The sequence below is a fragment of the Hyperolius riggenbachi genome, chromosome 6 (assembly GCF_040937935.1).
Source record: "Hyperolius riggenbachi isolate aHypRig1 chromosome 6, aHypRig1.pri, whole genome shotgun sequence".
NCBI lineage: Eukaryota > Metazoa > Chordata > Amphibia > Anura > Hyperoliidae > Hyperolius > Hyperolius riggenbachi.
Genome location: NC_090651.1, coordinates 284390082 through 284402401, shown reverse-complemented (window position 1 = coordinate 284402401; position 12320 = coordinate 284390082). Strand labels below are relative to the sequence as shown.

The 12320-nt window shown below is 43.8% G+C and overlaps 1 protein-coding gene across 1 annotated transcript in view; it reads left to right on the top strand.

Annotated features, from left to right (window-relative positions):
- LOC137521560 (carotenoid-cleaving dioxygenase, mitochondrial-like) overlaps window positions 1-3856 on the top strand; it is a 104811-nt gene extending 100955 nt beyond the window's left edge. The window contains exon 12 of the mRNA XM_068240957.1: window positions 494-3856. Within this exon, the coding sequence (XP_068097058.1) occupies window positions 494-610 (117 nt within the window). The 3' untranslated portion in view covers window positions 611-3856. The remainder of the gene's footprint in view (window positions 1-493) is intronic.
- Window positions 3857-12320: the final 8464 nt, after the last annotated feature.

Genomic DNA, 12320 nt, shown 5'->3' with positions numbered 1-12320 from the left:
CACTAATGTATTGCCGCGATCATTCCACAATTTTTTGTTTGACTTGCCTGTGCCTGGTCTCAGCTGGATTGCTCACACAGCTTAGGAAACGTCCATACCAATAATGAGCCGGCACACCACTGGCTGCAAATTGCTTGCTGTGTATTACAGAACAAGAACACTACATGTTTTACACCTGAGGAAACATGTAACATGTAGTGTTCTTGTTCTATAATACACAGCAAGCAATTTGCAGCCGGATGTAATTTGGGGCCTGTAGATCGCCGGATCCCCGCAGTACTCTTGCGCGGGGCATCATAGCACTGCTGCTATCAGGGCACCCAACTTCTGCGCTTGACGCTGAGCGACGTGCCCTGAAGTTACCTGTTTGCCAATAATACCTTCTGGTCATAAAATTCAGTGTGCTGTAACAATGTGCACAGACCGCCGCCAATTGCTCACATTTCTGTAACAATTTAAAACATGGATTCATTCCTTTTCTATTTTCTTGTAGGACAAAATGACTTCTCTGCTCATCTTAGATGCCAAAACCTTCACTGAAATTGCCCGAGCAGAGGTTCCTGTTCACATGCCATATGGATTCCACGGAGTATTCCTACCCCAGATCTGACTGCCTTGCATAGCTCCACAATGCCTAGGAAACCTCTTTTATGCTCATGACAATGTGCTACAATGTCTTGTATAAGAGTAGAGTAGTTACAATGATCGCATATTGTAAAAAGAATATTGAATGTATCCATAAGATGAATTTAAATGTATTTAATTTTAATATGATGAGAAATCTTGAATAAGAAAGAATGGACGGACTTCAGCACTGTGCAAGCCAAGCTTCTTTATTTACCTCCTGACCGTTAAGCCGCTCAGGAAGTTTTGCTAGTTTGTGTCCCCATGCTTAATTTATTTGATCAAATGGCTGCAAAACCTTTAGTTAGCACTAGGCTAGCTAGTACAGTTAGCCGGCACCCCCTGATCTCCCCCGACCCCCTCCCCCCGCTTATACATTACCTAGCCTGGCTCCTGCGATCAGCGCAACATCCCCGCTGTTCTCTATGGGGAGGATTGTTCATGACGTCGCCAAGTCATGCGCAGACCCGATCCACCCCCTGGAGCCAGGCTGGGTAATGTATAAATGGCTGGATCGGGAGTGTCACAGGGCCCCTAGTGGCCGGACCGCACAATGCCTTCCAATCGGTTTCAGTACACAGACCATTCAATCTGTGGTCGCAATCGGTGAGCAGAAACCGCTGGGAATTTGGCTGCAGACCGACTAGAAGGGAGCCTGTGAGTTACGGTAATTACAAATTACACACTATTTTAGGGTATAACTGCCACCACCTCTGTTACCATGGGACAGAGGAACCCACTGACTGGCTGACTCTAGACCTGCAAATAAAAACGGTTAAACACACACTAATTTATTTAGCTATCAACAATAGTAGCGACTCTTCAGAAGCCAGGGTTCAGTTTGTGCGGTTGAATAATAGGTGCATGCGACAAATAAATGACATTAGCGTCATTTATTAAAAATGCAACATAAATAATTAATATATACAGAAAATCTTTAAAATCAACAATTATAGAGACAAATAATAGCACAGTATGAAATCAAAAATGGAATAAAATACTTAGTTTTGTGGAAATATGTCCTTTCTGGGGGAAATCTGAGCACATGGAAAATGTCCTTTGTTTCACTTCAGGAAAATGGCCGCCAGCCACATGGTCCTCTGGCTGGCTTGATCAGGTGATGGTACACAGGGGAAGACTGAGGTCCGCCTGCTGGCAATGTGCTTTTGATGAAGCTGGTTTGGGGTGTGGCAATGCCTGCCCCCTCTGAATTACAAACCAATCACAGTTCATTCCCTCGGAGAGAGATTTAGGTTTAAACTTGTAAAATGCTGTAAGTCAAAATCGATAAATGCCACATTTGCGCTGATAACAGATTAATATTCCTCAGATTATGACAATTCCTATGACATCAGACTTGATTAGGGTAGAAAGTTCAGTTTCTGAGAAGTTTAATAACTTGGTTGTAGAGTACCCCTTGCCCCTCACAACTGGTATCAAAAGATTCAGCAAGACACTACAAACCCAATGATACAACTCTCATAATTATCCTACATACTATTTTCCGTAAAGAGGCAAAAACCATATACAGCATTCACTTACTCTCTGCTTCTGACGGAGTCAGACGGTCTGGCCTCATGCTGAGCTTATCCTGTCTCTTCAAAGGCAGTGACACTTGCCATTTGGAGGCTTACTGCCGGAGAGCTTCACAACTCTTTTGACGAAGTTAATTAACACGTCACAGGCAGAAGGCTTCCTGCCATTTGTTAAAAGGAAAAACTGTCTTTTAAAAGAAGAAATGTCATTGTGATCGCTGCAATGACTGCGCAAAAATAACCAGGAGTTGATCGGAAAATCGACTGAGCAAATCTTCCTGATTCTCCGGCGTTTCTCACGGCTGTTCCGTGACAGGGGGGTGCTTGCTACTTGTACGGCTTGCCTAGTGCTAGCTAAAGGTTTTGCAGCCATTTGATCAAATAAATTAAGCATAGGGGACTCCTGAGGCCAGCGAGCAGTATGCCCGGCATGCCTTTAAATATCGTCACATGGCAACAACACCCTATTGACCACTAACAGCTTGGACTCTAAAGCTAGCCATACATCTAGCGATTCTGATTCAATCAGCAAACCGATCGACTTTATTAAGGAATCGAATTCAGTATCGTTGATTGAAAGTCAATCGACTAGTGACCCACACACTACAAACGACATCCTATGCGATTCACCTTCACTAATCAATTTGAACGATGTTGTGTTCATCGAATGACATGTGAACAGTAGCTGATTCCTGTGTGATTGACCGATATCTTGCATCCTGCTCGATCTACTGAGCTGGTCGATTTAACATGAAATCAGTCACTTTTCATTGATTGGGAATTCTGTAACACGCTCGATTCTCTCTCGATTCTATAAAATAACCGAATGGTCGATCGTACAGCCAAATCGCTAGATGTATGGCCACCTTGAAGGTGGCCACACACCATACAATTTTTTAAATATCTGTTCAATTCAAGAATTGCAATCAATTTTTCTGATGGATTGTAACATTTAAAAAATCTGACCCATGTACCACACACAATACTGTATGTTCAATTTTTCCCCAATTATGCTAAAAATGATTGGAAACTGAAAGGAAGTTGCTAGGGTGTGTATATTAATAAATTGACAATCTAACACACACCATACAATCTTTAGAAAAAATTCCAGCATTCTGGCTAAAAAAACAAAAATGGGAAATCCGATCTGAATTTTCAGTCGAATGAAAAAAAGCTTTAGATCTTTTTCGGGAGATCCGATCATATTTATTGAATTTCCGTAAAATTGATCATGTGTGGCCTTAAATCATATTCTGATTGGACACTTCATTGTAACTCCTAGAATCCCCCCAAAAATATGATGTAGTGATGCTGTAATTATTATTAAATTATAAAGCGCCAATATATTGGGCTTGAATCACTTAAGGCGCCTCCACACGCCGTACTTTAGCAAACAATGGGTCCATCAGACCCTTCCGCTGGTCGGACATTCTGCCAACAGTAGCACGTGTGCACAAGCTGTCGGCAGACTGATAAGACTGTCTTTTGCTAAAGTATGCCGTGTGTACGTTCCTTAAGACAAAGAGCATGCCTTATCAAAGTTAGCACACCTTATCAAAGTTAACACACCTTATCAGAGCAGCACAGTGAGCGCTACAAACCTGCAGGGGCTCAGGGCAGGACGAGTGAAGCTCTCATCATTGCCAATTAGCAGGCATAAGTTCGCTATGCTACTCTGATAAGGCGTGTTAACTTTGATAAAGGTCCGTACACACGCCGGACTGGAGGCAACGACGGGTCCGTCGTCACCTCCCGCTGGGTGGGCGTTCCAACGACAGTGAGGCGTGTGTACGCACTGTCGGCGGACTGATACGGCTGTTTCTGAGCGATCCGCAGGGCGGATCGCTCAGACGCAGCTGTATCAGTCCGCCGACAGTGCGTACACACGCCGGACTGTCGTTGGAACGCCCACCCAGCGGGAGGTGACGACGGACCCGTCGTTGCCTCCAGTCCAGCGTGTGTACGGACCTTAAGGCATGCTATTTGTCTTAGTGAATCAAGCCCATTGTGTGGGGCTTATTGCTATTGAAGGTTTGCAATCTGCATTCTATGTTGTAATATAATAAATCTATAAAATAATAAATCTTTAAGTTGGTCTTACGGTCTCATCCATTGGTCTCATTTAAATATCCCTAAACTGGGTTAACACTCACATGTATTTATTTTATGAACTCATTTTTGCTCCATGTTAGGCAGGAATAAATCATAAATGCACACTCTTGAGTGATGACAAAAGGCAAAGTTGTTGTCAGAGTGATATTGTTCAAGACAAATAACATTTATATTGTGCTGTTCTCCTGGGGGACTCAAAGCGCCAGAACTGCAGCCACTAGGGCGCGCTCTATAGGCAGTAGTAGTAGTAGGTAGTAGTGTTAGGGAGTCTAGGCCAAGGACTACTTACTGAATAGGTGCTGATTTACTGAACAGGAAAAGCCAAGATTCGAACCCAGCTCGCCTGTGTCAGAGGCAGAGCCCTTAACCATAACACTAACCAATGAACTTGTGAAAACAAAACAGAGGACACCAAGAGCCCAATAGTGCAATATTGTCTGTTAAGCTCAATATATAATGTAATGTCAAAGGTTCTTATACTCACAAAGGTGGGTTACCATCAGGTAACCACTTGACAGGCAGGTGGGGAGTATTAGTACCTGACCCCACTCAGGTGTAAAAGTCGCTCTCTGTAGATAGGAAAATGGGGAAAGAACCCCTCCACCAGGGGTGGACTTAATCATGCTGTAATATGTACGAACAGAGGCGCCAAGCAGAGTAAAACAATGTTCTAAAAATTATAAAAAGAGGGAAGCCGAGGTGGACTTACCTCCCTCTGGTAGTGGACATATACTCAAATGCAGAGTAAAAAATATATATTGTAAAAAATATATGAATAAATTGTATAAATATAAATAAATATGTGAATAAATTGTATATTTTGTACTCTGCATTTGAGTATATGTCCACTACCAGAGGGAGGTAAGTCCACCTCGACTTCCCTCTTTTTATAATTTTTAGAACATTGTTTTACTCTGCTTGGCGCCTCTGTTCGTACATATTACAGCACTAACCAATGAAGTACCTAACCATAAGTGATGGGCACCCATTGCAAAATCATTAGAACCCCCAGATTCTCCTTATGATCACACTCTTCAAGTATCCCTCTGCTGAGTTTGTGTAGCATGTATCATTGTAAAACAGTACAAAAAAAAAAACCAGGGCTGTGGAGTCGGTCCAAAAATCCACCGACTCCGACTCCTCAGTTTAGGATTCCTCTGACTCCTCGACTCCGACTACTCTAATTTGCATATTACAATTTTGTTGATTAACAGTATGTAACGTGAAATTCGTCTCTTAACTGCCAACGCTTAGGAATTTTACAAGACAACTGAAGTGAGAAGGATATGGAGACTGCTATATTTTTTCCCTTTCATAGACTAAAACTAGTCCTTGGTAAGAGTACTTGTAAAAGGTACAGACCGGAACAAAGAACATCTATCAGGCCCTAGGCATTGTAACTGTGGGTACATGTAAGAATGATGTGCAGGTACTCTGCAGGGGAATGAGGAGATTCTTCCTCTATTACACATCTGAACATGGATCAGGCCCTAGGCAATGTGACTGTGGGTACATGTAAGAATGATGTGCAGGTACTCTGCAGGGGAATGAGGAGATTCTTCCTCTATTACACATTCTTCATGCACAATCTGAACCAGGTTTATGGGTGATAGACAACACCTCTGTGTTCAATGTGCACAACATTCTCAGTGGATTCCCTGCAGCTCTGTGGGGAGAGCATATTTAGGGAATAGTACTACTGTGTAACATAGTAAACCTGAGACAGATGAAATTAAAGTTTTATACATACCTGGGGCTTCCTCCAGCCCCCTTCAGGCTAATCAGTCCCTCGCTGTCCTCCTCTGCCACCCGGATCTTCTGCTATGAGTCCCGGTACTTGAGCCAGTCTGGTGTAGTGCACATGCACACACTCCGCCACCGGGAGTGTACTACACCTGCGCAGCACTATTGCGCATGTGCAGAATGCTCCTGGCTGTGGAAGCAGCACGTAGCCAGACTGCTCTGACTGGCTGAATTACCTGGACTCATAGCAGAAGATCCAGGTGGTGGAGGAGGACAGCGAGGGACTGATTAGCCTGAAGGGGGTTGGAAGAAGCCCCAGGTATGTATAACACTTTTCTTTTCATCCGTCTCAGGTACCCTTTAATTTGTGGTCACCAAACTAAATTTTAACATATCAAATTATTTGATTTCATGAGCAAAGAGAGTGCATACATTTGCATAAACCAGCATCAATGCAGAACTATTTGCATCTCATTGACCATCTCTATTAGTGACACGGCTACACATCAGGCTTTATACTTACAGCATAGATGTTATTTCGTATATATAAGAGATTCCTGTGTACACATCATATATACTGTACAGTCACAATCAAATATGTACTGTATATCTGACTTTAAAAATACGGGGACTGCTTTATTGAAGCAGCACAAGTAACTCATTTTGATTGGTTTATTTCATTTTTGTGGACTGAACACAGCTATTACTGTATATATACTGTATATATACATTATTTTTAGACATATGGAGAAAAGAAGACAGGCTGGCACTTGCAGGGTTCCAAAGCGTAAAAGCAGCTTTATTCCATCCGGCTGACAATCTTCAGATATGCATGTCATAAGTTACAAATATAAAACGTTTCCTACCCTTCTGTTGATGGCTGTGGGGTGTGGTGGGGGCGGTGGGGTCGCCTAACGACCGTTTCGCTCTTTGAGCGTCTTCAGAGGCTGCTATGCTTTGGAACCCTGCAAGTGCCAGCCTGTCTTCTTTTCTCCATATGTCTGATTATTCTATACCTTCCTGGCTTGAGCACGCATATCCTGGCATGAAACTACCCTGTCTGATACCTCTGAATGTCAACCATAGCTGCTTACTAACACTGTCATTTGTCAACTGCTGCTAGAATATTGCTGTGCCTGTTCTGTTTTCTATACTCTATCTGCTGAATACATTATTTTTAATGACTATTATCTGAGAAATAGAACATTTTATCATATTTTCTATTTTAATTACAGTTAAAAAATTCATTAGGAGTTGGAGTCGGTGCATTTTTTCCCGACTCCGACTCCAGGCACCCAAAATTGCTCCGACTCCACGACTCCGACTCCACAGCCCTGAAAAAAGCAAAAAACTAAGTTATAGTAAACAAAAAATTCTCCCTTTGGTGACTGTCAGTCATTTTTGGTTTCCTGTCAGCCAAAGGTAGCGTGCTGTCACATAAGCATGGTGAAACACAGAGGGGATGGAAGAAGACAATGAATAGCGATTATCAGTGAAGATTACACTGCAAATCAGATACTTATGTTGCTAGATTTGCAAGGCAATGTACAGCCCTTTTTTATAGGGTTGGGTGTAATTTATGACATTTATCTGCATTCTTGAATACATAGTCTGCAAAATAATTCTGACATTCATATGTAAATATAAATGCAGTACTGTAGTTCAAAATCTTGCTTTTTTAATTGACTTGTCTGTACCACTTTGACAACATTTTTCCTGTTCACCACTGCTGTTACAAATGGCATGACTAGTCACAATGACATCACTTTGGTGATGAAGGAGATGGGACCAAAATCGTGAGGGGCCTCCAAGAGCAGAGGTCACAAAAAGACAGGAGAAGGCACAGAGAGGGAAAATGGACCAGAAGTGGGAACTGGGGGACAGTACAGGCCAGTGGATGCACAGAGTTGCCACAAAGGAGTCACAGGAGGACAGAGGTGGCTTAGAGGGGGACACTGGGGTAACAGAGGAGGCACAGGTGAATAGGTAGCACAGTGTTTTGACTTATGTACAAATTCAGTTTAAGAATGAACCTACAGTCCCTTTCTTTTTTTAGGGGGAAGGTTGCTTGTTTTGTACTACAGATTGTCAACTGCCAGACAAATTGTTGTATTGCTGTGCCTTACCATCACCAATATTGTACTGGCACAGTTCTGTATCTCTTTCCTGAATAAAACTATATAAAAATTGTTAGTAAAAGTAAACTGAGTTACAGACAACGATAATTAGGAGTAACAGACCGCACTAGGTCATATAAAAAAACAAGGCACAAGATACAAGTAGGTTCACAGTTGTAACGTCTCAATGCCTTCTCTGAGGTCAAGATTTAGAGAGAGAGTATATATACACATATATATATGCCCGACCGGTTTCGCAAACTAGCGTCATCAGGGGGTTCCCTGATGCGAAACCGGTAGGAAAGGAGACATGCAGCACCTTCATACTGTCCTTTACTGCTGACCCATACACGCGTGCAACTTTCTCGGGGTTCCCGTTGCATGGGCCCGTAAGTTTTGTTTTTATGCTATTTTTAAGCTGTTTTTACTATGAAAACTCTATATTAAACGGTTTACACTTAGAGTTGCCGTTTGTTTTTTATGATGTTTACTGATATCCATTTGTGAGATGAATCATTGCTGAATTGGTGGATCCTGGACAGACTGTTGCTTCCTGATGTCCTACCAAAGCGTTGATACAACCTTATAATGTGGGTTGTCACCAGCTGGTAAGCCTCTTTCCCTTTTTGGGTATCCATGATTGCAGAGCTGTGCCTTGAACCCAATATTTATTGTGGTAGAGCTTTACCTGCTTTTATTCTTTGTTGAAGACTCGTCTTTTGTTTTTGGACTCTGCGCTGATCATATATAATTTATAGGTTAGATAGGTAAGTTTCCCCAGTATAGGTTAGATAGGTAGGTGTCTCCAGTAAAGGTTAGATAGGTAGGTTCCTCCAGTAAAGGTTAGATAGGTAGGTTTCCCCAGTATAGGCTAGATAGGTAGGTTTCCCCAGTATAGGTTAGGTAGGTGCCTCCAGCGGCAGGGGGAGTGGGCACAGGTAATTACAGACTCACCTGCCTCCGTGATCCCTGCACGAAGCCTCCAGCTTCTTGCTACTTCCTTCCCCGGCGTCCATCCATTGGAAACAGCGCCTCATCTGATGACATGCGGTTACTTCATCACAGCAGGCGCTGTAACCAGGATGGACGCCGGGGGAGGAAATAGAATGAAGCTTGAGGCTTCAGGTAGGGATCGCGGAGGAAGGTGAGTTTGTAATTTCCTGTTCCCGCTCCGTCCAGCATACCCCCTCCAGCCGAAACGGCCCTGGGGGAGGGAGAATGGATCCGGGGCACCATGGCAACAGGTTTGGGGGCGGTGCCCCGGATCAAACCCCCTAGTGACGCCACTGACTCTGATAAACTCAGTACAGAAACGTCTCTTCTCTGTATACCTCCCTGATACAGGATGTTTCTATGCCACATTCACGGAAACTTAAGGAAAGGTAAGGTGGGATGCATTGGGGACAGATTTCTGGAAAAGCCACAAAGGCCTGGGCCTTGGGTTGCTGCAGCCCAGGGGGCACCTGGACATGAAAGAAGGCTTGCTACACATGGAAGAGGAAGCTGAAAATGGTGAGGAAAGCATGCAAATGGGAAACAGATGCTCAAGGGAGCTGTTCATTAAAGAGAATCTGTATTGTTAAAATCGCACAAAAGTAAACATACCAGTGCGTTAGGGGACATCTCCTATTAGCCTCTGTCACAATTTCGCTGCTCCTCGCTGCATTAAAAGTGGTTAAAAACAGTTTTAAAAAGTTTGTTTATAAACAAACAAAATGGCCACCATAACAGGAAGTAGGTTGATGTACAGTATGTCACATAGAAAATACATCCATACACAAGCAGGCTGTATACAGCCTTCCTTTTGAATCTCAAGAGATCATTTGTGTGTTTCTTTCCCCCTGCAGTTCTCATGCACTGAAGTTTTAGGCTGCTCTTTTCTTCCTGCAAACAGCTTTGCCCTTATGCAATTCCTCAGTATGTGAAAGCCCAGCCAGCTCAGATGATGATTTATCCAGCTTGTAAAAGATAAGAGAGCAGAGAGAAGCTGCCCTAATCTAAATAATACACAGGCAGTGTGCATAGAGGGGCCTGGAAGGGGGAGTTCATAGCAGAACCACAACACTGAAGAACTTGGCAGCCTTCCAGACACAGGCCGACAAGTCTGACAGGGGAAAGATACATTGATTTATTACAGAGACTGTGATAGTAGAAAGTGCTGCAGTTAGCTTGAACACATTAGAATAGCTATTGGAACTTGTAGGATGATAAAAAACAGGATGCAATTTTTGTTACGGAGTCTCTTTAAAGAAAGGGGCTGCTGTACATGGACAGCATACATGGAAGTGAGGGCTTCACATGGAATGGGAGGGGCGCTGCTGCACAAGAAATAGGAGCCACAACATACTTGGCCTAGGGGTACAAAAAGTATAAATCCGGCCTTGGGATGCATATATGGTGGATCTAGATGATGGGAAGTGGGATGATATGGATATCTCCTTCACAGGCATCTCCAGCAGCAAATAATAAGCTAATACAATTTTATCTCTTACAACAAGTGTAGTACCTCGCTCTTAATACGCTTTCTAAGTTCAACAGACCGTCTGTCTGGACCTTTCCGAAATGTACTTTAGCTAATGCTAACTTGTGGCACCTTCTGTGGGAATGCACTTGATGCAACTCTTCTGGTTCCAAGTCCCAAACTATTATATTAAGTACTGGAAATACCAGTTAGCTTTACACCTAAGCTTTTCATTCTGGGAATTGTGGAAGAGGGGCTAGGTAACACCTTTCAAAAGGTCCTCCTTAAAAGACAACTGTAAGGAGAGGGATATAGAGGCTGCCATATTTATTTCCTTTTTAACAATACCAGTTGCCTGGCTGTCCTGATGATCCTCTGCCTCTCATACTTTTAGCCATAAACCCTGAACAAGCATGCAACCAATGAGGGGTTTCTGACATTATTGTCAGACCTGACAAGATTAGCTGCATGCTTGTTTCTGGTGTGATTCAGACACTCCTGCAGCAAAATAGACCAACAGGGCTGCCAGGCAACTGGTATTGTTTAACAGGAAATACATAGGGCAGCCTCCATAACCCTCTCATTACAGTTATCCTTTAAAGAGGCACTCTTTATGGCTAGGAAGACAGTGGTCCTACATTGGATGGCAATTATTTACCCGACTGTTCAACAATGGGTACACAATATGAATCATGTTTTACCTGATCATAGATTGGTGTATGTGCACGGGTGTGTGGGAGGTCCTAAAATGTTTTAGCAGTATGGACTAGTCGGCTGGCGTCTCCTTTAACATTAAATTTCACTTATTCATCTAGAGCAGGGGTCTCAAACTCGCGGCCCGCGGGCCATTTGCGGCCCTCGATACAATATTTTGTGGCCCTCGCCAGCAAAAACTTCCTTATAGTTCGCTTCAGTGCTCCCAAGTAATCTGCCACATCCCCGCCGTTAAACGAGGGCTGTAGAGCCCCCAAATCTCCCGGGGGCAATCCGCCGGCATTTCCTGGAAGGGGCAGAGCTTTCAGCTTTAGCTCTGCCTCTCCTGACGTCAATCGCCGCACGGATCGCCGCCTCTCCCCACCCCTCTCTGTGAAGGAAGAGTGAGAGGGGCGGGCAGAGGCGGCGATGCGCCGTGATTGTGAAATTCCTTATGCGGCCCAGCCACATCCTGACTTTGCCTCCTGCGGCCCCCCAGGTAAATTGAGTTTGAGACCCCTGATCTAGAGGTTTGAGAAACCATATTGTGAATTGGCGTTTGGCCTAGAGGGGAGTTGTCAATTGGATTGTTTGCTGTTTGGAGTAGTGTTGTCCAAATCATGAACGATTCAGACCTTTGATCCGAATCTCTTTTGTGAGTCGAATCATCCGGATCAGCAAAATGAACGATTCAGATCAAAAAGGGGGTGGAGCCAGGAGCCTCAGCGGGCAGCGGGGTCCTGGAGGCAAAGCAGAGATGGATTGCTGAATTGGAGGAGAGCCAGCCTTGCATAAGGACAGGTAGATGAGAGAGGGGACATGGGTGCCACTGCCAGATATGTGTAGAGCACACATACTGGCTGCAATGTGCTGCTGATTTTAGGCTGTCTGTTCCGTAGTTGTGAACAAATGGGAAACTTTTGGCTGAGAAGCACAGCTCAGTAACTTTGCAGACAGTGTGCTGGGCTAGAATGACAGGGCAGGCACTGTGATTGCAGTGCAATATGATCCTCCTGCACTCGGCTCTAAACAGCT